General features: G+C 40.0%; 1 protein-coding gene across 3 annotated transcripts in view; it reads left to right on the top strand.

The window, feature by feature from the left end:
- The window catches only part of nfasca (neurofascin homolog (chicken) a), a 120,415-nt gene that overhangs the window by 41,446 nt on the left and 51,803 nt on the right, over nt 1-27,166 (top strand). For all 3 annotated transcript variants that reach the window (XM_030729716.1, XM_030729714.1, XM_030729715.1), the window contains exons 5-17: nt 1,307-1,324; nt 3,265-3,370; nt 8,555-8,751; nt 9,711-9,833; nt 11,339-11,509; nt 11,939-11,986; nt 17,988-18,099; nt 18,351-18,535; nt 18,612-18,743; nt 18,975-19,118; nt 22,113-22,224; nt 22,387-22,553; nt 24,418-24,565. In XM_030729716.1, coding sequence (XP_030585576.1) covers nt 1,307-1,324; nt 3,265-3,370; nt 8,555-8,751; nt 9,711-9,833; nt 11,339-11,509; nt 11,939-11,986; nt 17,988-18,099; nt 18,351-18,535; nt 18,612-18,743; nt 18,975-19,118; nt 22,113-22,224; nt 22,387-22,553; nt 24,418-24,565 — 1,663 coding nt within the window. The remainder of the gene's footprint in view (nt 1-1,306; nt 1,325-3,264; nt 3,371-8,554; nt 8,752-9,710; nt 9,834-11,338; nt 11,510-11,938; nt 11,987-17,987; nt 18,100-18,350; nt 18,536-18,611; nt 18,744-18,974; nt 19,119-22,112; nt 22,225-22,386; nt 22,554-24,417; nt 24,566-27,166) is intronic.

A 27,166-nucleotide genomic window follows, 5' to 3' on the forward strand; every position in this document is an offset into this window, starting at 1 on the left:
GCAGTCTTCTGAATGTCGCCCTCTAGGACCTCTCCAAGGAGGCTGAGACCATTTTTTGGTCTCAGCCAGTAGTTCCAACCTGTAGTCATCACTGGCTTCAATAACCCTCTTGAAATAATCAAGGAGCCTATTATATCCTTTCAGCTCTGCTTCAACCATGGTGCTTGCCCCTTTATCCAGGAAATTGGCTTGTCTGGTGAAGCTGCTCTTTGCAATGGTTTGCTCCCTTTTGAGCTGTTTTATGGTTTTTCTCACGGCATCTTCAGCCACGTTGGCCTCATGGACCGGACAGCTTCACCTCTGCGTCTTCACCTAGACGTCTGAAGCCTTTTATCTTCTCATCTCCTGCTGCAAAGCCTGGTTTTCAACTGTCAAGTTCTTTAACAAATTCCCCTGTTTCAGTGCCAGCCGTAACTCAAACCGGCTTGGATTCCACAGAGGACGCTGGCCAACTCAGCTTGATTATATTTTCTTTATTTGTCCCAAACATGTATTTCAACATTTAAGGGAAGTTAATGGGGCAGGTTGAAAACCTAAAGAAGGGAAACACAAATTCACATAAAATGTATTTCTTAATAAACCACAAAGCAATATCATCACGAGTATCTTTAAATTTATTACAGATTTTTATACTTTTAAATAATATTTAAACAGTTTTTTTCTACCTAAGAATATTTGTGATTTTTTTTTTTTATCCTTACAGTTTTTGAAGTTTTTAGAACCTAATCATAAATCTATTTATTCAAAAGTTTTAAACTAATGGATTTCATATTAAAACAAGCATGTATGTCAGTTACTGGACCAAACAGCTGACAACACAATCAATCCAAGTTGAGCAATTAGTTCAGCACTGGAAATCAAACAAATTCACACCTACCAGTGGCGTCTCTGGGTCTCCTAGAACTGTGAAACACAGCTCTGTCCTCTCTGCTGCATTCTGCCATGATGGCTAGGCAAAGAAACTTACACACTCAGGAGGGTTAAATTACTTCCCTCCTCCTCTGCCTAGGCCTGAGGCCTGCAAGCTCATACCAAGCCATCCAAACTATAAGCTAATAAAAATATGAATATTCATATGAATATGAATATTTACCACTGTTAAATGTTTTTATTAACAAAGTCAAACTATTTGCTGATGACCTACTCAAAATGAGCTGAGTGGGTCAGTTTGGAACCACTGAGCCATATGTGATAACAGTTTTAACATAGTATGATGTGTGTATTTGTCTCTAATAATGATTAAAAATCACACCACAACTTGTGTATCCTTATGTTTGTCTCTCTTTGGCTTTACTTGGACTAACAGCAAAGATCCAGCAAGACCGTAAGTGTTGTTAACATATCATTGCTAACTCTTTTGTCCCGACATTCAGTACCTAATTTCAGAACAATAACCAGTGTATTGCACATGAGACATAATAAAGGAAGTGGGTAGTCGAGGACATGGGATAAGCTGATGGGTTCAGGCGAAAGGGCACAGAATGGCTTTCACCAAAACCACCTGTACTGTAAAATATTCTTAAGGTCTTTATAGCAACATGATGGATCTATAGGCATATAATAATGTTTGTTCCTTCAGTGGATGTGATTAGCTGACAGAGCTTCTACCAAAGCTAGTGTCTATAAAGCAGGATTTCTTTTTGGCCTGACCAGGCCACAGAGCTTTCTTTTACAGCATTGCATGGCTCCTTTAATCTAGCAGGCAGCTGGCCCTCTGAAGTGGTTGTTATCTTGTGTTATGTGTACAGTATGTGTGAGTGTCTGTGATTCAAAGCCCTGCAGGGCTCAGTAAGCAAGAAATGTAAAAGGGTATAGAAATGTTGGCAGCATGGTGTGCCTTCAGTGTTGAGGGGGGTTTGCTTAAGTGGGCCATTAAAAATGAACAGCAGAGAGAATACAACTGAAAAGCTGGAAACTGTGATCTCTTTCTTTATCAGTATGTAGAGCAAGTTTAGAGCAATATACTATATAAGGCAGGCTGATAATGGTCTTTCATTAAGTTGAAAACCAAAAGGCATAGAGCACTCTAACCATTAATGGATGTCAGTAAATATATGTATGGCTAAATGTGTGCGGTTACAAATATTTCCCACCAAATACAAAATTTTCTCCTGTTTGGTAAAAACATTTAGCAAAAATGGATTTCTCAACCATTCTGAAAAATATACCTACACTATATTGCCAAAAGTTTTCAGTTGTCTGCCTTTGCATGCATATGAACTTGAGCGACATTCAATTCTTAATGCATAGGGTTTAATATTCAAGATTCTTTATTGTCATTTCCAAAGTCAATAAAGAGGACTCTGGCGTAGGTGTCTTCATCCTCCAGTTGGGACAGGATGAGGTGGTGTGTGGCATCCACACACACACCTTGCGCCTCAGCACCTGCTCTATCATCTTATGTGGCCTACCACTTAGTGGCTGAGTTGCTGAGTTTTTTAATACCGCTAGCTAGCAGTTGACTTATTGTGCAGGTGTCATCCTATCATGGTACCACTCTGGAACTCCCGAGCTCCCGTGAGCGACCCACTCCTTCACAAATGTTTGTAGAAGCAGTCTGCATGCCTCGTGCCTCAGTGCTTTATTTAAAGTGGTCTAAAGTGGTTTATACACTTTAGACCATGGAAGTGACTGGAACCCCTGAATTCAGTGATTTGGATTGATGAGTGAATACTTTTGGCAATATAGTGAATATGTGCAAGACAGTGAGACTGCATTACCTGTGCCCAACAAACTTCAAACGGAGTGCCAGAAAAAGGGTAAAGAAAACACTAAGAGTTCAACTACTGCATGCTTGATTTTTTTTTATTTATATTGAAATAACAGAAAAGTTAAAAAAAATTATGTCTGAGAAAGATTACAGCAAATACACAACTTTGGTTATATTTTAGGCACTCTGACCACAGGTCATTAGTTATAAGAAAACTGTTTTCAACAAATGCTTTTGAGTAGCTATTCATAACTAACTGTTTAAGAAATAAACAGCTTTATTTCTTGGTCAGTTGGTAATAATTCAGCATTGTATAGAAAAACAGTGTACATGCACAGCACAGCAAAGCATCATATAGTCACTGACCCAGGAAGTCCAGCTGTAAACTTGAATGGATCTATATAATGGACATTTTGGGGCACTTTGCTTTCTGTCCTAAATGTTTTACCCCTCATACACACATGAAAACCTCATTGTTTTTATGTGTGGATGCATTATCTATGCACCATGTTATTTTATATCACCCTCTTTTCATCTCTCCCCTTCTCCCACAGTGAAGCAGCCCCCCACTATAACGAAACAGTCAGCAAAGAACTACATTGTCGACCCCAGAGATAACATCATCATCGAGTGCGAGGCCAAGGGCAACCCAGTGCCAATGTAAGCTCTTGCCACTCACTCACTGTCTCTCTCTGCCCCCCCCCCCCCCCCCCCCCCCCACACACACCCACACACACGCACACACAGTATCCAGTATTCATTCACCAAGTGCAATATTCACTATCTTCATTATTATATGTATACACTTATTTTATTTTTTACAACGTATATATTTTTATACTTTCTCTTATTTTCTGTATTTTTATACATTTTATTTTCTGTATATTTTTAGATTATATTAGATTATCATATTTTTATTTAGAAAGTTTGACGTTATATTGGCACTGAACAGGAGCGGCCCTCCAATCTCATTGTACATCCTGTATAATGACAAAAAAGGCATTCTATTCTACACACACACACACACACACACACACACACACACACACACACACACACACACACACACACACACACACACACACACACACACACAAAACAAACAAAAAGAAAGTCTTTATGACCTTCTAAGTCTCTGCTATCATTATGCAGGAATTTTGGCCCACTTGTCCTAATAATGTTGCTGTGTTACAACATTTCATTGTTTCAGTGTTCAGTGTTGTCTGAGGTTTGCGGGCATTCGTTGTACAGCTCTCTTAAGATCTGGCCACAGTATTTCAATTTGCTTGAGGTCTGGACTTTGAACAGCCCTTTTTACAGCTGTTCTATTGTAGATTTGCTGTTGTGCTTGGGTCATTGTCCTAATGTGTGGACTCAGTTTTAGCCAAGCTCAAGCTGTCGACAGATGGCCTTACCTTTGACTTTAGGTTCATGTTCAACACAATGACTGCAAGGTGCTGAGGTCCTGTGGCTACAAAATAAGCCTAAATCATCACCCCTCATAACTTTTATAATTCTATATTGCATAATTGTTCAGTCTTTTAATAATTGTACTGACATAACCTTTAAAATTGAACATGTTAACTGAGGCCCATAAGGTCTGAGATGTAGCCCTCGGTTTTTCTGCAGTTTCTCTGAGCGTTGCATGATCTGACCTTGGGGTGAATTTGCTGGAACACCCAATTCTGGGAAGTTTGGCAGCTGGCTTCAATGTTTTCTGCTTGCAAATAATCTTCTTCACTATAGAAAAATGAACTTCAAATTGTTTGGAAATGGCCTCATAACCCTTCTCAGATTGATGAGCAGCAACAGTTGCTTCTGTAACTGTTTAGTTGATAGTTAAATGGCTGACATTAACAGTCATCCACTCAGCTATCATACCTCACCTCTTGATAACAAAATTCTTGCAGATATTTCACACAAATGTTTGATAAACTTGCTGTAAGAGTTATGTAATGAACTTAGAGGCTGCAGACTCTGCGCCAATGCCATTCACTTGCAAATTAATCAGGAAAATACATCACAGCTGAGCACAAAGCAGCTTTGTCAGGTTCTGATCGAGGGCACCATTGAGACATTTTTCTGCCATTATCTCCATCTTCCCATTCGCTATCATTCAGTGTTTTCAGTTAAGCTAATTGTTTTCCTCTGTCTTTGTATCCTTGATGTGTCCCTGCCCTCACTTCTCTTTGTCTGTGGCTGTGTGAGTTATGAGCAGTGACAGTGCCTCTCAGATCCACTTCTTTGCTTCCTCCTCTGTCTGTCTCTCTGTATTTCACACACACAGTAACCCATTTTCACCTTATCCAAACCTTTCTTCAGTCCAAACCTTTCTTCAGTGCCCCATAGCTCTTAAGTTGCCCTCTAACAATCCTAAAAGCTCAGCAGCCATATTTACATGGACACAAGTAACCAGAATAAAAATGCCAATTGGAAGATTCTGACCCAGTCACACTCCTTTGGATCAAAATATCCTTCCAATTGAGACAGGTGGGTTATAGTGATCATTAACAGTGTAAATGTAAACACTTATTGTGATATTCCTGGTGAAATTAGCCTTAAGCCCTAAGATTGGTTGTAGTGGCTCAGTGTAGGGAAAAGAAATCACAACTATCTATTATGAGCTCCAGTTGATTTTCCTTGTGTACAGGCTGTGATCAGCTTGCCTGTGCTGCTGCTCTGAGGTTTACTACTCTGTGTGGATTTATACAACTGAATTCAACAACATGTAAGCGGATATTTCACAAGTTATCTTGGAAGATTCCCATCCCCTACAGTGCCAGTAGACTATTTATACCGTCTTTACACTGACAGTATACGGTTAGTATGAAGGTTGAATTCAATCTAAGCATCGTGATCTTAAATTCAAATTCATCTCTGCTGCACTTGATGTAACTAACTCTGACCATGAACACCACAGCCAATGTGCTCCAACACAGAGCTTTAGTGTAAATTCATCACAGTGCAGGAAGCTATCCTGTTTATCTTGCACTAAACAAAAAACTTCCTTCAAATGCAATAAACCTAAAGTAATGAGCGCATGTAAACACAGCTACGACCCTCTACAGTCTCAGTCTGACAAGTGCTGTACTTCCATTGCATCCATCACTGACTGGCTGTCTGCAGCTGCTCTAAACCCAATCAAACATGGATATCCTGTGATATGGTTTACGTTTACTCTCTTTCCTATAGATTAACAGCACAAGAAAAGCATATTTTATGTAAGGATTCTTTTTTACTACTACTATTTTATGGCCCGTGGAAAGAATCTGTTTCCTAATCTGCTTTTTCTGCTTTTGATGCTGCTTGTTCTGTACCTCCTTTCAGAGGCCAGTAGGCTGAACAAGTGGTGGCCAGGATGGAAGTGCTCTCTGATCATGCTCTTTGCTCTGGACAGACATTAAGAGCTTGCAATCTCATACAGAGAGGGTAAAGGACAGCCTATAGTCTTTTCAGCTGACGTTATCACCCTCTGCGCTGTCTTCTTGTCAGCCACTGTATAGTCAGCGTACCAAACAGTAATGGCATATATCAGCACACTCTCAACCATAGAGCAGTAAAAGGTCACCAGCAGCCTATCCTCCCGCTTATTCCTCCTTAAAGCCCTCAAGAAGGGGCAGATAGTGCGTTAGCTGACCACAAAAGATCCTCAGAGATGTGAGCTGCAAGAAATTTAAAGGTGGAGACCCTCTACATGGATTCTCCATTGATGTGGAGAGGGCTGGGGTCAGCTGAAGTCCACTTCCTTGGTTTTTTTGGTGTTGATTAAGGCTGTTCCTGGTACAGTCACTGCACCTCATCCCTGCAGGCTGATTCATCCCCTCTAATTATGAGGAGTACAGTCATATGCTTATATGGCATATAGGAGCAGGCTCAGCACACAGCCCTGAGGAGAGCCAGCGCTGACTGCGAGGGTAGGGGAGGTGTGGGTATTGACCTTAACAGTCTGTGGGTGGTCTGTAAGAAAGTTTGTAATCCAGGCACAGGTGGCAGGTAAGAAGTTCAGGGCAGCCAGCATGCCCACTAGAACAAGCTGGCTGAATTTAAATAAATATAAAAATATATTTACATTTTTCTCTGGTATACCTCTCTCATTGTCCCTCTATTGCTCTGAAGCAGAAGAATAAAAAAATAATTTCCATCTCTTTAATTCTTCCTTATTTTGTAATAACAGAGATGTGTTTACACGCTTAAAGGAATAACTAACAACCAAGTCACATGTACACACACACACACACACACACACACACACACACACACACACACACACACACACACACACACACACACACACACACACACACACACACAAATGCCAACAGATATACCAGTGGTTACATCACTGGGGTCATGACTAGCTGAGAACAGTAGTACATTGTTTATTTGGAGCTAGACTGGCTTAATGTAAGACACACACACACACACACACACACACTCAGATTCTTGTGTAAACACACATACTTACACAACCTCACAAAAAGGCACTCAGAGCTACTATATGCAGCCTCTGGTACTGGTTCTCCTCTTCCTGAGACTGGCATTGTGTTCAAGTAATGCAAGTTGACTATTCATGCTCATGAAACGTTCAACAAATGGGATCATTCACTGATTCACTTGCAATCAGTCTCACTACACGACACACATCAAAACACGCACAGCTCTGGTCCCCAGTGCTTCAGTAGTGGCTCGTTGTTCAGTACACTATGCTGTACCACAAACAGGTCAATCTCAACTGTTACTGAAAAATACAGGAAGCATCTTTTGTAAAGCTCCACCCCTCACTGATAATAGAGTCAGCTGAAGTAAACATATTCAGTGTTCTTCTGTAACCACAGAGACCTTTGGAAACGGTACGTGAACTAGATTAGGTTACAGTGTCATTACAAGCACATGTAGAGTGTGTTCTGGATTTTTTTATCGTCATTGATATGGTCATTGGTGTGGTCATTGGTGTGAATTTGTTTTCAATTCTTTTTCATTATGCAGAGAGCTGATGTTCATTCATGGTTATTTTTGGATGGTTGTTTTCCTGCTTGAAACTGCTTTCAGTCCACTGCATTGATTAAAGTTATATATAAGTTATATATAAGTATATTAATGCTATATAGAGCTCTTTCACATTAAGAGTCTTACTGCCATTGTTTGTATTGATAACAAATAAGAATATAGGGAATAATATTCGGGGATTCTAAATTATGTTATTTTGGAGTTCTGACCTTGTCTTCAAGGTTAAATAAGGTCAAACTTTCATAAAATGATTTTTCTTTAAAACTATGCTTTAAAATCTACTGCCTTTGTTTGTATTGGCAGCCTTTAGGAAATGATGCTGGCTTATGGGGATCCTAAATATCACATTATAGTTTGCATCCAAATATCATATTACATTTGACCTCTGACCTCATTTTTACAGTTCACATCTGTCTTCCTTTCAACATTGTATCTTTAAAGAATGTATTGCCAAGAGAAAGAGAATAAATCTACATGAATAAAAAATAATACAAAATAATTATACCAAAAATTATGTAAAGTATATTAAAATGGGTTTCAACAGGGCAAATAACAAAAGTCTCCTCTTTGCAGTTGTTTTTACTTCACTAAAAACTTCTTAAAGTCTCCTTCCAAAAACAAATAAAACAAAATGAACGTATACACAATACAGTACTGTTCCCTTCAAAGTGAATGCTCCTAAGAGTGAGCTGCCTTGAAGGAAGTTTGCACTCTTTGAGTGCTTCTTGTTGTTCGATACAAATAAATGTTTGGTCTTTTGTATCAGTCGTAAGGGTCTGCTCTTGGAAATAACAAGGTTACAAGACTAACTGTTTGATTTCTTGAACTGTATCTCAGGTTTTCATGGCGAAGGAACGGGAAGTTTTTCAATATTGGGAAAGATCCAAGGGTGATGATGCGAAAACGCTCAGGAACCCTGGAGATCAGCTTCCGCAGCGGAGGTCGACCAGAGGATTACGAAGGAGAATACCAGTGTTTTGCCAGCAATGACTTTGGAGTGGCTCTTTCCAACAAAATTCTGCTCCGGGTCTCCAGTAAGACCACAGAACACACAAAGTAGTATTTATTTATTATTCATTCATTTATTATAGTCAGATGGATCTCACCCCTGGAAACATTGGAGTCATACCTTTGTTCATCACCCTTATAGGTTGAAAACTATATTCCCCATCTCCCTGGTGGCCGCTTCATTAGTTACACCTTGAATCCCTTTTCCCGTCTGTAGAGACCATTTAAATACAGTAAACTCACGTTTGAGATTCTTTGTAACATTGTGCATTATCCTGCTGGAAGCAGCCATTAGAAGATGAAGTAATGGACAGTCAGAAACAATCCTCAGCTAGGCTGAACTGCTGATACAAGGCATGCTTTCAGTTCTGATGCTACCATCCAAATGCTGCAGCAAAAATTCAGAGACTGATCAGACCAAGCAACATTTTTCCAATCTTCTGTTGTCCAGTATTGGTGAGCCTGTGTAGCCTCAGTTTCCTGTAGCCTATCTGCTTTAGGGTTTGATGCGTTGTGCAGAGATGCTCTTCTGCATGCCTTGGTTGTAACGAGAGATTATTGAGTTACTGTTGACTTCCAAACAGCTCAAAGCACTTTGGTCATTGTCCTGTAACCTCTGACAGAAGTCATTTTTGCCCAGACATCTGCTGCTCACTGGATATTTTCTGTTTTTGGACCATTCTCTGTAAACCCTAGTGATGGACAGTTTGAACTTCAGCAGGTCATCTTGATCATGTCTACATACATAAATGCTTTGAGTTGCTGCCATGTGATGGGCTTAGATATTTGCTTTAACATGAAGTTGAACAGGTATACCTAATGAAGTGTGCATGCTTGTGGTACATCATCAAAGTAAAGTGTGTCTCATTTAAACTTATGACCGTAGAAAAGGACAAAAGTTTTCTTTTTGGTTGGTTGAAATGCTGCTGTTAACATTTCCTGACCCCCCCTCCCACCCCCCCACCCCCTCTTCCCAATCCTCCAGAGGCTCCTCTGTGGCCTAAGGAGGTGCTGGAGCCAGTATCTGTAACTGAAGGCTCCCCACTGGTTCTACCCTGCAACCCCCCACCAGGCCTGCCTCCTCCGTTCACCTTCTGGATGGACAGCAGTAAGCTCCAAATACACACAAACATGTTCTCAAACACTTAATTTCTTCTTGTCAATGTGGAGAAATTAGGACCCTTACCACATTTTATTAACGCAGTTTTCTTTAATCTGAAAGATTAAAGCAAACACGTCACTGTTAGGGATGATGTGTTTGCTTTGCTGAGTTTCTTTAACACAGTCAGCTTGAATAACTTCATTCCAGAAAGAAAGAAAAAAAATACTACTGATTGTATTGTGTATTTTATTTGCTTTAGGTCCACTTACACTGTAGTTTGGAGATACCCCTTATTTCCCTCTTTTCATTGGTGTCTCTAGTGACCTTTAATCGTGTGTTTAGTGTTTGTGCTCTTGTTTCTGTTTCTCTCTCAGTAGTTTGACAGAGATGGTTTTTTCCTTGGCTGGTTTTTTCTTATTCCCAATAACTGTGTGTGCATGTGTGTGTGTGTGTATGCATCATAACAGCTGAGACAGCAGGCCTCATCTCCAGCCAGAAGCTGTTTTACAGACAAACAGAGACAAGTAGCAATTTAGTCAAACACTCCTAGTGTTTATCCAATCAAGTCTTTAATTTCAATTTACTGTATTTAAGATTTAAACTGACAAACAGTCGGGATATTTTGTCAAACTTAGTTGTAACAAAGATTTTCTACAATCTCAGAAAAATAACAAATAAATGGCTGTTCACCTGAAAAGAACTACCTCCTTCACTGCACAGCCTGTGGCACAAACACAGTCATAAATACTCAGATAAACAACATCAAGTCATGTCAGCGTGTCACGTAGCCCAGACACTGTGACACAGTGATGCATGGATTAAAACTACTGGCCCAGTTGCAGTTTGGTCCTGAGGCACATGTTAACACTCAGATGGCTTTTGACAGTTTATACACTTGCAGTGGATGATGCTCATCTGCGTGGGTGTACTTGAGTGTAACATATGTCTGTAGTGACACATTAGCAGGATTAACATGAGCAGTGATGAACTGAGTTATGTAAAAATAGGCACAGCAAGCTGTCACCTTGAAGGGATTTTTACTTCTGCATTTGTAGACCTGGATTTCCCAGAGATCAGTTGGTGTGTCGTACTAATACTTCCTCAAGATACCATTTATGTGCTAAGGATGTATAGTAGGTACTATAGATGAATAATTTACAGTACAACTAGAGTACATCATGCCAAGCAGACTCTACACTGCCATGAAAATTTGATCACATTTTGCTCAACAAAAACTAATTGAAAAGACAACTTTGCCAGATGTCACAGCAGCTTTGAGAGATTTAGTTTAATAGTCCCACCTGGTTGGCTGACATAGTGCTTCAGTGGTTCAGTAGTACCTCTATGGTGGTAATTGCTGAGATCCTGAGACAACATAGCATTGAATTTCTATGAAGTTATTGAACTTGCAGTTGATATATTTAAAAAAAAAAGACTAAACTAGCTGATGTGGTTTCATTACCTGTCTCTTATTCTCATTCCTGATTTCTTTCTGTCCTTGTGTCCTTGAGGTATGAATCCAATCCCTCAGGATAAAAGAGTGTCCATGGGTCTCAATGGAGATCTGTACTTCTCCAACGTTTTGGCCCAAGATGCACACACAGACTACAGCTGCAAAGCTCGCTTTCTGTTCACACACACCATACAAGAGAAGAACCCCTACAAACTCAAAGTTCAGACAAGTAAGTAGGCAACACACACACACACACACACACACACACACACACACACACACACACACACACACACACACACACACACACACACACACACCTGAAAATTGTGATTAAGCAGTCATGAATAAGTAAATAGTGCTGTAATATCATTTAAACTGCTGTGCCCTGTTCTCTCTTGCTTTGTTTGTTCTGAACACATACCACTCCAACTCAAATAGGATATGACATCTAGAGGTGATGGTTTGACATGACAGGCGATGCATGAAACATAACCTCTGATGATTTCCTCACGTTGCCACAAAAAGAAAAGCCTGTGAAATGTTGGGTCTTTCTTTTAAAGGTTTTGTTTAATTCTCAGAGTCACTATGTTGTCAGGCTGTGTGAATGTGTTTTTATGCAGACTGATGTGCCACTGTGTGTGCCTGTTGTTTCCAGAGGAGCCATACAATGACACATCTTACAATACCTCTGCCCCCTATGGTGGTGAGTTTCTTCCTGTCGAGACAGTTCTGCTTCCTGTTCGCCTCCTAAGGGTGTAACATGGCTGCCATAATAACCTCAGTGAAGCTCAGTCTAACCTCCTAACTGCTCTTTATGTGTGTACACTTTGTTTGGTTTCATATTAATGAGTTCAGCTTGTTTTATTGTGGTTCAAGGCTTCGCTGTTTTTAAAAAATGTTTCCTAGGATGTGAGCTGCAACATCAAAACACAACTACAAATAGTAAATAACACCCATTATCTTGTAGTGACGAATGCCAAAATCTGGGCTATGGGCTGTAAATATAATTTAATAGTTGGTTGTTGTAGTCAGCTTTTTATTGTGGAAGAATTAAGTGAGTAAAGGCCAGTGGATGGATCATCTCAGAAACAGCAGGGGCTGTGGGGTGCACCTAGTAGGCAAAAGTGATTTGTACCTGATGACAGGTACAAAGCTACATAGGTAATCTGCATGAGAGAGGGGGAAAAAAAGAAACAAAAACCCCACACATACACCGAGCAAATAATTTCATTTCACAGGCGCATGTATTAATTCCTCATGCGTAAATTCGAAACCTGCACGCCGAGAACTCGGCAGACACACACACAAAGAAGCCGTCGTGCATGTGTGCTGCTACAGTTTAACACTCTCACAGTAACTGTCATGGGCCACATTAGAGCTGTTTTAAACTGTATTTGTTTACAACTGGAAGATAAAGTTTGCAGAATTATCAGCAGTTTTTGTTTGCTGTGCAGCTGCAGAGATACTGACAACTGTCACTGGATTACTTTAATGCTGAATAAATCTTTAAAACTCCAGGATTCAAAGACAAGATCTGAAACCTCTGCACTCCGGTCCCGTTAATCTGTTCAGCATCACAAACCTTTTTATGGTTTTAAAGAAACAAAAAATCTAAACCAGTATCCTTGTGGAAAAGGGAAAATTTTCCATAATCAATTGAGTAAACCAAATTTTGTACTAGGTATGCCACGTTTTTATGGTTTGCAGTTATCTCTGTGCAGCCTATCAGCAGATTAACTTTAGTTCTGTCTGTTGTAGAACCATAACTCTAGTCTCCTGCCCTGACCCTGCAAACCACAGGGAAACACCACACATCTGTTATCTGTTGTCATGTCTTGTACAATTGTCTTTAATTTTTCTTTATTTTAGGTTGATAATTTTATATAGTTGCTTACTTATAAATGTTAATAGTGTTCATAAAGACACTAGCAAGAACAATACTAAAGAGCTGCTTCTAATAGGTACTTAGATCTGTGGTTATTAGTAAAATTACTATTCACTGTTTCCACAAACAGTGAACAAATTCTCTGATCTAATGCTGATTACCAACTTCTTACAGTTGTGGAAGACATATCCTAATCTTTTATAAGCATGCCAATACTATAGTATATGTATATTCTGTAAAAATAAAACTTTACTGAAGTAAATTTACACATATTCTGCATTAAAATATACTTCAAACTCAACTAATTGTTGAGTCATTAAAGAGTACACCACAGCTGGAGCTAATTCAGACCCTAGTTTATTAGTTTCTTTTATATTAATCTAATTCTGCTAAATAGGATTAGAGCTTAAAATGGGGTTCAAAGTAAAATATTTGCCTTTGTATATTTTTATGAATAAATCAAAAATCACTAAGAAAGATTTACCCATGCACTCCCATTCATACAAGCACTTCCATATTTACTAAGCTAAGTGCTTTTTGATTAACTGTCATTCACACACATTCATACTCCGACGGGACGGTCGGAGAGCAACTTGGGGTTAAGTATCTTGCCCAAGGATACATTGGCATGTAGCCTGGAGTAGCCAGGAATCGAACCGCTGACCTTCTGATCAGTAGGTGACCTGCTCTACCTACTGAGCTACAGCCACCCCTGATAAATGAAGACTATATAAAAGTCATTTTGGCAAAATGGGATTGCACCTTTTACCTTGTAACAGGAATGTTGACTTGATATCATTCATAACAGATATGTTTGACATACGTTTCACAGGCTAAAAAGTCATTTACAACAGTTTAAATATAGCCAATTATTTTTGGCAAATACCAGAAATCCCTTTTTGGAAGAGGATCACTTTTTGGCACAGCACCAGCAATGACCTTGGCCACTTACGTAGGTTATCTACACAGGCTCAGCACAGAAGACTAAATCACCGGCAAGAGCATGAAACTGTAGCAGTGCACGCAAAGCAGACGCTCACATGTGCGATGGCTTCTTTGTACATGTGGCTGCTGAATTCTGTGCACAGGTTGTTGAATTTACATGGGTGGACTTTCTCCAAATCGTCATTTTGAGTCAGGATGGAAGACAAAGCCAGGGTAACGATGTGAAGGGTGTCTCAAAAATGTACAGACTGACATACATTGGTTCCCAAGGATTAGAGACATCGGAGCAGTTCGATGCATGATGTTAGTGAGATGACTTCCATTTATAGCTGTAACCTGGAGAGTTGGTGAGCAAGCCCTGTGTCTGCCCCACAGTCCACTAATGTTTGGAGACACTGAATTGACTTCATGACAGGTTTTAGCTGGAATCAGTCTTGGTAGGGATGAGTCACAAGACATTTGGGCCACCAGCATCCCCACCTTTACTTGCAGGCCCTGTCTTTTGGCCACCAGGGGAAAGTGTCAATGAAGTGACCCTTTTGACCAGAATACAAGCACTTACCAGCCGGGATTCTTCTTCACCTTTCAGCAGGTGACAGGCACACCCTTCCTGGTTGCATGGGCTCTGATTCTGTATTACTTGTCGCCCTTCCTTTTCTTCCAGCCACTTCCGGGGAAACTCCACCAGAAGTAGAAACAGGAGTTGTACGTGTTCATTCGGCAGCACTTGTGAATGTGGTCATCCATCCTAATACACAAAGATCTTTAGGGGATCTCATATAGTCATTCAAACCATGTAGCTCCACAGAGAGCCTTGTCTTCCCAACCAGCCTCCTCAGCCAAAATCCAAAAATTCGCTGCATAATCCACCACACTCCTCTCCCCCTGTCCTAAAGAGAACAGCGTATGAGGTGCAGCATCTGGGTTTGTCTCTTTATCAAACACACTCCTAAACTTGTTTATAAATTCAGCATATGACAAATCCTTATTGCAGTTACCCTTACATCAGCCTGAACCCATCTAGACTCAAAGAGTTTGCACAAAGGAAAGCCAAGTTAGTTAAGGGCAAGCAAACTCTAACAGAGTAACGTGCAAAACACAGGAGCCAAATAGGACTACCACACTAAGTGCAACAATCTGGTGTCAACTGAGAGCTTTCTTCAGCCTTGTAGCAGGCAAGTAACAACCAATTCCACGCATGTGGGTTAATATCCAACAGCTTCCAGGTGTGTCAGCCAGAAGGACGGAAAAATCCAGAGGAATACCACCTCTGAAGCAGATGGACAGAGTAAGACCACACACGTGCACACGTGACAGGAGGGCAAGAAAGAGTAAACAAAAGAGGAGAAACAGACAGAAAATGGTAGATTGGCACAGGAAAACCAGGGGACCATAACACCTCCCTACTTTGTTCTTTCTACACCCCAGTGGAAGTAGAAATTATGCCTCCTTTTGTAGGCAGATGTTATAATGTTTTGTGTCAGTCTGAGTTCAGATTGAGAAAATTATACATAAAATAAATCTTGGCTCATTGTGCAACATAAAAAAACAAGTGTTGTGTTGTGTGCCTTCTGAAGTTTTATTATACTGTTAGAGAAACAATCACATTAAGATTAGATTAGATTAGATTAGATTAGATTAGATTAGATTAGATTAGATTAGATTAGATTAGAATAGAATAAACTTTATTCACCCCTTTAGAAAGATTCCATCAGGGAAAGTTAAGTTCCAGTAGCAGCTTTTACAGATAAAATAGGCACACAAACACAGCAGACGTCATGATAAATAAGCATATGAATAAATAAATAAATAATAAAACAGACAAGTATTTCTTTGTTATGTAGTGTTGTGGTCGGGCTCAGGCTGCTGCTCTTTCCTCCCCTCTGTCCTCTTGTTACCCCTCCTCCCCCCAAGGAGGAGTTGTACAGTCTGATTAGGGACAAAGGAGTTTTTCATCCTGTTAGTCTGAAACTTTGGAAGGAGCAGTCTGTCACTGAGCAGGCTCCTCTGGTTGCTGATTACAGTGTGCAGAGAGTGAGTTGCATCATCCATAATGTCCAGTAGTTTGTACATACTCCTCATCTCTGCCACTGTCACCAGAGTATCCAATTTTACACCACGATGTAAAACAGGACACTTGTTATGACATTTAAACTAATAATCCAAAATATATGTAGTATCTTATCAGGCCATTATCAACATTTTCAACAAAAAATTTTAACAAGTCAAAAAACATACTCAAAAGTGAAATATTACTGTGTGAGATACCAGCAGAACTATAATATTTTGTACACTCATACAGCAGAAATAAGTATTTGTTTAGTGATCTGTTTAGTATTTGTTCGATCACATATAATGATTCGCACAGTCATGTTTATTCATTATATTCTCATATAATGAATAAACATCGTCATTCATATTCAAATTACCCTTAATTCAAGTAGAGTGCACACAGAGAATTGAATCTATATATTAATTATGCAGCCCAGTGGAGGGAGGAGCAAAGCCAAGGGGTAGATGGGACATATTCCTGAAGGAGAAGATGTTCGAGTGAGAGCCCAGGGTGGTGGCTTTGAGACCTCGTGGGACTGAAGACGCAGATGAAGGAACAGAAATTAATCACATGATGAATATTCAGTGTGGAATCACGCTATGATTGTTAATCGTCATATATGTCTGAAAGTGAGGTTTGCTGCCTCCTACTTGCCTCCTACACGCACTCACACACACACACACACACACACACACACACACACACACACACACACACACACACACACACACACACACACACATACACACACACTTCATTGTGTCTAAGGCATCCTGAGAACTCCTGCTAACTACATCAGCTGGGGTGCTAGGTTTGCCATATTCTCACCTACTCCTGTCTTTTTGTCAACCTCTGTAGAAACTAATAGCTTTAATCCCGTACAGATTTGTATCACAAAGATGGCTGAAGCTAAACTAATTCCACTTACTTCTCAGCAGGCTGCATCTCTTTGCTCACTGGATTTTACAGCACGCTGGGATAGGATCAAACTGGAAACGTGTCCTCTAAAAGTCTTAGCACTGATTCGGCCAAATGTGCCTGTATAATAAGATTAAGAACTAAAAGTGATTTCAGATTGTAATCAGTTATCACATGTGAAATCATGTTTCACTCTGAAAGTCAAACATTAAAATGATACAGATATTTGCTACAAACAAAAAAATGCACATGCTAGTTTGCTCACATCCCAGCCTGCTTAGTTGAACTGGTAGTTTAGTTAATTTATTCTCAAATGTCTGTTCACAGTTTGTTTGTTACTAAAAGGTTGAGCAATATAGAAGAAAAAGGGGAGCTATACATCAGATATGAATTTACTTACAGATCCTTTTCAGTTCCTCCTCATCTCTAGTTATTATTCAATATACAAATTATTAGTCAACTTCAGACAGCAGCAACTATAGTGTAAAGCTGTAGCCAAGCTGGAAAATTTAACATCCAGCTGAAGACTATCGTATCAATGATACAACAGTAAAAATGCTTAACTAATCTTATTGCAGCAGAAAAAGTGGGCAAGTTTTATTTAAGGTTTTCATGGTCAGCTGTTCACTTGGTGAACACAAAGATCAGTGACCCTGCTGTTTTTTCTGAATCTCTTAACGTTTTCCATTGAAAGAAGCCAGAGAGTGTTACATTTGTTTACAGGTTACTTTGGCCTCAGTGACTGCACAGAGAGCCAAAAACCCACATGGATATTACGATAATGGTGCTAGACTGATGTAACAACAAGGATGCTAAACCCATCTGAGGAAGCATGTCATGCTACAAAGATAAATTAATATTTTTTTGTGTGTGCATTAATCTGTCCTCATGCCTCATCTTCAGACCGTAAAGTAGCAGAGTCCACACCGACCTTCCTTTCACCATCAGGGAGTGAGAGCTCCAAAATGGTGCTGCGAGATGAGGAGCTGCTGCTGGAGTGTATTGCTGCTGGACTGTGAGCTCTCTCTCTCTCTCACACACACACACACACACACACACACACACACACACACACACACAACACACACACACACACACACACACACACACACACACACACACACACACACACACAAAAGATTGCATAAAATATTGATAGGATTAATTAACATCATTTGTCTTGCTTGTATGGAATGAAAAGTGCATAGTGGAACATGAATTTGAAACTTAAGGCCAACCCTTTGTCTTTCCTCCCTCCTCCTTCAGTCCAACACCTACCATCAAGTGGTTTAAGAAAGGTGGTGAGCTGCCAAGGCAGAAGGTGAAGTTTGAGAACTTCAACAAGACCCTGAAGATTATTAGTGTGTCAGAGGAGGATGCTGGGGAGTATGTGTGCATGGCAAACAACCACATAGGCACCATACGCCACTCCATCTTTGTTCAGGTTAAAGGTGAGTAGGCAATATTGGCCATGTGTTTCTACAAATAAATGAACTTGTACTAACATGCTCTCCTTGTATCAAACAGCGGCCCCTTACTGGTTAGACAAGGCTTCAGACCTGGTGCTAGCCCCAGATGAGAATGGCCGCCTGGTGTGCCGGGCCAACGGCAACCCTAAACCTCACATCCAGTGGCTTGTCAATGGACAGCCTATTGAGAGTATGTAATTTTTCTTTATTACTGTTACAGAATACCAACTGTATTTTGTCATAAATTAAGTGGAGCAAAACTGAAGTTATAAACGTAAAACTTCAAATCAGATCAAATCAAATTTCTCCAGTATACACAGTGGCTATCATCATTCTTTTCTATCATCATTTTTCTTTTGTTGTCTAATTGTCTACATCATCTAACCCTTTTCTTCTTCCTTTCTCCTCCTCCCAACTGCAGGCTCTCCCGCCAATCCAAACAGACAGGTGCTCGAAGACACCATCATCTTCCGCTCGGTGCAGATTGGAAGCAGTGCTGTCTACCAGTGTAACGCCTCCAACGAGCACGGCTATCTGTTGGCCAATGCCTTTGTCAACGTTCTCGGTGAGACACTGAAGGGGGAGCTTGATTTTAGAATGTAAACAGAACAATAAAGCTATTAGCAATTTGTCCAGAGTGTGCTGTGGCTCACTGGTATCTGGACTATTTTTTTGTTTGTTTGTTTGTTTTAAATCTTAGCTTAACGTGACCACTTTTGGGCTGTTAAGGTATCAGCTGCTGCTAGCAAGCTTGGTTAACAAGCTGAATCCGTAAGCACGAACCTCTGGGCTCTTCTACACAACAAGCTGTAGTATTTCTCCGATAAAAAGTTACCTATGTGTTATGGCATCTTTTTGACAGTGTGCACAGAATTTACAAATATGGGTTATTCAGTTCAATTAAATTTTGTTTATATAGCACCACATCACAACAAACAGTTGCCTCAAGGCACTTTATATTGTAAAACCTTTCAATAATTATAGATCAAAGCCAACAGTCAAAACAACCCCCTATGAGCAGCACTTGGCGACAATGGGAAGGAAAAACTCCCTTTTTAACAGGAAGAAACCTTCAGCAGAACCAGGCTCAGGGAGGGGCAGCCATCTGTGGTAACTGGTTGGGGCTGAGGGGAGAGAGACAGGACAAAAGACACACTGTGGAAGAAAGCCAGAGATGAATAATAACTAATGATTAAATGTAGGGTGGGGTATAAACAGCGAAAAAGAGCCAAGGCCTATTGTAGCATAACTAAGGGATGGCTCAGGGTCACCTGATCCAGCCCTAACTATAAGTGTTATAAAAAAGGAACATTTTAAGCCTAATCTTAAAAACAGAGAGGGTGTCTGTCTCCTGAATCCAAACTGGGAGCTGGTTCCACAGAAAAAGGCCTGAAAGCTGAAGGCTCTGCCTCCCATTCTACTCTTGAGTATCCTAGGAACCACAAGTAAGCCAGCAGTCCGAGAGAAAATTGCTCTATTGGGGTGATACGGTAATATGAGGTTTTTGAGATAAGATGGGGCCTGATTATTCAAGACCTTATATGTGAGGAGAAGGATTTTAAATTCTATTCTAGATTTAACAGGGAGCCAATGAAGAGAAGGCAATATGGGAGAAATCTGCTCTCTCTTTCTAGTCCCTGTCAGTACTCTAGCTGCAGCATTTTGGATCAGCTGAAGGCTTTTCAGGGAGCTTTTAGGGCATCCTTTATAATTTTAGAAATATTGCACAAATGTAAAAAAGCAATCCTACATATTTGTTTAATATGTGCGTTGAAGGGCATATCCTTGCCAAAACTGACTCCAAGATTTCTCACAGTGTTACTGGAGGCCAAAGTAATGCCATCCAGAGTAAGTATCTGGTTAGACACCATGTTTCTAAGATTTGTGAGGCAGAGTACAAGAACTTCAGTTTTATCTGAATTTAGAAGCAGGAAATTAGAGGTCATCTAGGCCCTTAGACATTCCTGCAGTTTAACTAATTGATGTGTCATCTGGCTTCATGGATAGATGAAGCTGGGTATCATCTGCATAACAATGAAAATTTATGCAATGCGTTGTAATAATACTGCCTAAGGGAAGCATGTATAGTATAAATAAAGAATGGAATGTTACCTTTTATATTCTGTAGCCCTGTCCTGCTACCTCTGAGCAAAGTAACTAGCCTCCTGAAAACACTGACCCCTTTACATGGGGGTTTACTTTGGATTTTTTTAAAGGTACATTTTGCAAGCTGGGGAACTATCATCAGTAAGTACAAATACTTAACAGCCTGACTTCTTCTATAGTTCACTAAGTTGCCGACTCAACTTAGTGAGCTGTAGTGATGGCCTCTTTCTGACATCAAAGCCCCCATTTTACTGATGGCTTAAAGTGCTCTCTGTTACTATTAGCATGGGGGTAGGTAGTTCCTCAATGTTTGATTTGGCAGATTTTTATGCCAGATGTCCTTCGTGACACAACCACAAGGGATTTGTATCTCCTCCTGGAATCAAACCAGGGACGTTTTTGCTTGTTAGGCAAAAGTTTAAAGTGCTGCACTATGGAGCCATTCACTGATAACGAAATATAAATTATCACTTGAAAAGAATCTTTGTTGGTTTTATAACTACAGAATATCTGATAAGATCACCACACACAGTTGTTCTGTGATTTTTTTTTATATATATGTAAAATTATCACTTAGACTTAGACATTATTATTTGTACCCACACCAGCCAAACAAACAATTCCAGATTTAAAAAAACACAAGGCAAACATATCTCATTTCACTACCAAGGGACTATTTCTTTAAACCAAGGTATCTTTTTTCTGTTAATGAGTCAGGTTCCATGTGTATGTTGGTTTATCCATGGGGGGGGGGGGTACTTTTTGTTCTCTATGGAAACTCAAATGTTGCTTCTCAGTTTAAGTCCACATGATAGCTCACATCACCTTCATCTGGGCCTCCTTCAGCGGGTTTTTATTTTGATTTATCAAGATAAATTAGCCTGTTGTCACAAGAAAACAATTTATTATTAATTATTCAATGAAAATTTGTTTTTTTTAATCTTACAATAACAAAAAGTAACCTGCTACTGTTTGTCTCAAGATAACTGCATTAAAAACAATTTAGTAGAGCAAATTATCAGTCACAGCCCTCTGATTCAGATTTCACAACTAAAAGCCTAATGATTGGTTGAATATAATATAATTGTCAGTATTTTTTACTGACAATTTCTAAATAGGAATAAGTGATTTCGAAAAGTCGCCAGGCTGTCAGGGGGAATGCACTTTAAACCACTTCAACATTGCCTTTATCCTTTAGCATAACTTTAACTGTTGCTTGATGAAAATTACTTGCACTACAAATACAGAGCATGCATTTTTTTGAAGGTAAAATGTATCCACCTTACACAGGAACTTGCTGTGAAACAGAAATATTGATTTCAAATTTCGAGTTTTGTTAAAAGAATTATCATTGTGTCTGTTTGATTAAATTGTTAAAAAAATAAAAGCTCTTGTAAGTCTGTGTAAGCGATAAAGTGTTGTGGAGGTGTAATCCACTGTCCTTTTCCTGTAGACATGCCTCCGAGGATGCTGGGCCCCAAAAATAAGCTAATAAAAGTCATTGAGAACAACCGCACCTTCCTAGACTGCCCGTTCTTTGGTTCTCCTTTACCGGAGCTGCGCTGGTGAGCATCTAAAGTTATTTTTTGTTGAATCAGGAAATCTTCTTACAACCTTCATCCATGTTTTCTGATAAACCGCCTTTGAACAAGACAGTTTGTTGCAGTCAGCCTCAATATTCTATATTTTCAGTTGTTAGTCATGTTTATATGCTTTGTTATGTGTAGGTTTAAGAACGGACAGGGCAGTGGGCTGGATGGAGGCCAATACCGCGTTTACATCAATGGTACCCTGGAGATAAAGCGAGCCCGAGCAGAGGATGAGGGAACCTACACCTGTGTGGCCAGCAGCATCATGGGCACAGCTGAAAATCAAGTTCGCTTAGAGGTCAAAGGTTAGACATTACATCACATGCAGCACACAGTAATATGAAGTGTCCTGTCAAGACTAAAAAAGCAGACATTCTTAAAAAAAATGAATCATTTATCTTTCACACACTGACAGTTGATATGAACTCAGCCTTGTTACCATTTAATAAGACATCCTGTGCAGCCTACATGATTCCCAGACATCTGCTTAAGCAGGTTTATGATTTCATACATGGATGCATGTGTGTGTAAATTAAATTATCTGAATTATTTCCTTTTCTTGTGCTAGATACCTTGGATTGGGGGGTTATATGCAAATCTCTTGCAGCTTTTATTAAAGTGCCTCATCGTACACTTTTATTTAACCTGCATTGCTTCTTAGAATAAGAAGCATAATAAAACTGTTGGAAAAAGAAAAAAGAGAATATAGTATAAACATGCATGTAGTCTTCTTAAATGAACTTTTATTAGGAATGAATGGCTAAAAAGATGAATTGTGTGTGTTTGGGTTAGTTAGCCTTTACTGGGACTTGATTGTGTGACATCTCTGTTTAGGTTCTCAGTCGTCCAGGTCATGATAGTCTTGAAGAGCTTGAAAAAAAGATGACGGGACTTCTTGAAGGTTTTTGAAGATGCTTCACCTCTCATCTGAGAGGCTTCTCCACCTCTTAAAACCAAAGTGTGGAGAGACCCAGATATTTAAACCCTTGTGGGGCTCGACTCACTATTGATAATCTGCATTGTCACCTTTTTCAAGGTGGTTGGATGGATGAATTCTTGCACTGGAGCGGGTAGCTGAAACCTTCATCCTGATTTGCTCTGCTTCAGGTTGTGTTAGTTTATTTATCCTTATTGTTGTTTCTGTGGGTGTGATGAGATCCACTGTGGGCAGCTGTTATGAAATTGAGCCCTTTGGCTAAGGGTAAAGGGCTAAGAAGAAAGTCATCTGTTGCCTACAACAACTTGAAAGAGCCCCTCATACCCACCCCACAATTTATCGCCTTTACCCCGGGGTATGCTACACCATGTATATAGACATGTAGATTCCACAGATTCACAAAGGAGTCACACTCAGACCAGCTGTTAACAGTAAGCAACATACAATATTAACAAGCACTTTGCCACAATCTAAATTCCACTTGTTGGTAACCCATCACATCCAAAACTCCACTGACTTCACTAATAAGGTCACAGTCTTATGCTGAATCTAGATGAAACCATAGTGTCCTTTGATGTGGTTTCACTTTTCAGTTGTATACCTATGACAGATGCAGTGGAGAGAGAAAACGACTATAGAAAGACAGCTTCTCACAGAACCAGCTTTACCTATGATCAGATTTACACACTGTCAGACCTCTGCCTTATTGCCACATATTTCAAGTGCAATGAGGTTTCTACAGACAAATGCATGGATGTGCCATGGGCTGTCCAGTGTCGCCCACTGTAGCCAACCTTTACATGGAGGAAGTGGAAATCAAAGCTCTTGTTCCTTCAAAGGAATAGCACCTAGCCACTGGTACAGATATAAGGATGACAGCCACTCCATGAACACATAATAGAACCACCTCATCGGGACAACCCTTGGTGGTAATGACCCACACGTTTTTTTTTCACACCTTGGCTCATGTGATGCTGCACATGATCAATAGTGGGTCAATGACAACCCCCACTGGGGTTCAAATCTATGGGACTCTCCACCTTTTGGTTTTAGAAGTGAAGAAGCCTCTTGGATGAGAGGTGTAACATCTTCAAAAACCTTCAAGAAGTCCAGTCATCTTTTTTTCAAGCTCTTAAGACAACTGTGTGACACTCCAGAACTTCCAGTTGTATTCTTGGATTCCTCTAGGTGATTTATCTAATCTATTCCTCTGCATCCTAACGTTCACCCAGAGCCGACTCGCATAGTTCGGGCCCCCGAACACCAGTCAGCTGTCAGGGGCTCTACAGCTCACTTCAATTGTAAGGTGAAGTCAGATCCCAGTCTTCCTGTCAGTGTGTCCTGGATGAAGGATGACAAGCCTCTCTATATGGGATGGAGGTAATGACCCCTGATTTTGGCCTTTTTTAACAACTCTGAATCTAATGTTTTATAGCGGGCCTATTGTGCTTTTCCTTACATATTCTAAAATATGTAATATTACATTGTCATATCTTTCTTTTAATCATGGCCAAAATAATAAGGTAAATATATGTAAACATATGTCCCTTTGCTCAGGCTTCAGACTGTTCTGAATGCTTAGTTTCCAAGGTTTTTTTTTTTTTAAACTATGTTTGGGCACAGTAGGCCCACAAAGTATAGGCAGTGCAACTGATAAACACTGGATGCAGAAACAGCCGGAATTTTGCCAATCAGATGAAAACTGGCTCCGAGAGGGAGGAGAATAAAGAACCAACAGCTAAAACACCTGGTTTCAAACAGGGGATGATAATGTAAGTAGTATAAAATATATTAGAATCATCCAGCGCTTCACTAAGAGAATACTACAATAGAACACTGAGCTGGAAATGAGCATAATATGTCCACTTCAAAACAATCAACCCTTATCTAAACTATTAATTTGTTACTAAATCATTCCCACGTTCTCACACTTTTCCCACCTACCAGGAATACGTGGAAGATGGGAGAATGTTTTTTAGACAAGAGGTTTACTTTTGTTCATGCATATTTTTTTTAAATAACCTGTCATTCATTTCAAAGATGAAAGTAATGGCTGGTTTCAGTGGCTCAGTTACAGTTGAAACTTGTCTGTCCTGTAGGGAAGTGCCCTTTCAGTTTCTGCCTTCTAACTACAGTGACTTTTCATGATTCGTCTTCTTCTGTAATCCTCACAGAGCAATCATTTTAGAACCATTGTTTCTCATATACAGTTACCGTATTTTTCGGACTATACGTCGCTCCGGAGTATAGGTCGCACCAGCCAAAAAATGCATAATAAAGAAGAAAAAAACATATATAGGTCGCACTGGACTATAAGTCGCACTTTTTTTTGGGGGGGGGGGGGGGGGGGGTTGATAGAATCTGAGACCCAGAGCAGAAATTCCATCTTGAACGGCAATTTAAAATAATAATGGATTAAAGAACAGGACGAACACGGTTACGCCTACGTTATGCTAACGTAGCACATTCAGCTACATGACGCACAACGAACACGTGTTCGGTATGTTAACGTAACATTAAGTTATTCAGATAACCATAGCATAAAGAACATACTAACAAGTTAACCAAACCATCAATCCATTGAATTCTTCATCCTCGGTGTCACTTCTAAACAATTCCGTACACTCCGTAGACGAAGCGCCGCTTCCTCTTCTGTGTCGCGTTAGTCAGACTCGTCGTCAGCTGCAGTTCCAATTATTCCAGCCTTTCTGAATCCCAACAGGATGGTTTGGTTGTCACTGAAGCCCATGTTTTCTTGATCCATCCAATGACTTCCAGGAAAGTTGGGTGGCGCATTCTCCCAGTTGCCGTTAAGCTGTGCTCTCCGTCCATCATCCACTGCGCCCACAGGTTACGCAAGACTGCCTTAAAGCTGCAGTTCACGGAGATGTCAAGTGGCTGGAGTATTTTGGTTCATGTGTTATAAATGTCACATATACGTCGCTCCGGAGTATAGGTCGCACCCCCAGCCAAACTATGAAAAAAAGTGCGACTTATACTCCGGAAAATACGGTAAGTCCATAAGTTTTTGGACAGTGACACTATCTATTCTACACATTCTATTCTATTCTATTCTATTCTATTCTATTTTGCAATTTTACCTTTGTGCACCACCACAGATTTTAAATCAAACAATCAGGTTGCTATTGAAGATGTTACTGCCCTTGTAGGCTTTCTGTGTGTTGTGTGAGTGTGTCCTGTTTCTCCTGCTGATTTATCTGCCACTCATTTATACTGAGCACCAGCTGGTTGCACTCAGCAACTATCCTACAGAATAAAAACTATTGAAGAGTTACTCAGTCTTTTAGTGTGGTGGCTTGTTTTTAATTTGTGTGTTGTGAATTACCAGTGAGTAGCTAGTGCTTTGTGTTAATAGAAGTATTTTTCTTTGGTCTTTTTTCCCAAAAATATTTCAGTTTGATGTTTATTATAGTGACCTAGCTGTCTCTTTGGAGTAACCCCTTTTTAATACTATTATTTTGAAAATAGCTCTTTGACTGTTTTCACCAAGATTTTTTGTTACACACCTACCTAGGCTAGGGGATGTGGAGAGTAACAGTTCAGGGGCATGAATTTTTGTTAAATTGCACTAGCCACTGCTTTGAATATTGTTTATTGTTTAGCTCGGTGAAGCTTTCTTTAGCTTTTCACAGATAGCACAGGTGAGTGTGTGGCTGGACTGTTACCACTATTTCTCCAGGCACTTTTGTTTTTGCCTGTATTTATTTATTTTTTTGAGTAGTCCTTGTTGGGGGTAGGTAGTTCAGGGCTTTGGCCACTGAAGATAATTTGAATCTGATTAAAAAACAGTTCTGGGCAAAGTTGTGTTCATTTGTTGTATGTGCATGTAACAACACCCTGTTCCATATTTAGTGAATGGGGGTCAAGTGTCTCAGCTGGGTCATTAGTCTAATTAGGTTGGATGGCCTTGATGGGTTTGCAGTGCTTTGTTTGGTCTGTAATTGTAATATGAGGAACTCG

This window comes from Archocentrus centrarchus, chromosome 5, assembly GCF_007364275.1.
Source record: "Archocentrus centrarchus isolate MPI-CPG fArcCen1 chromosome 5, fArcCen1, whole genome shotgun sequence".
NCBI lineage: Eukaryota > Metazoa > Chordata > Actinopteri > Cichliformes > Cichlidae > Archocentrus > Archocentrus centrarchus.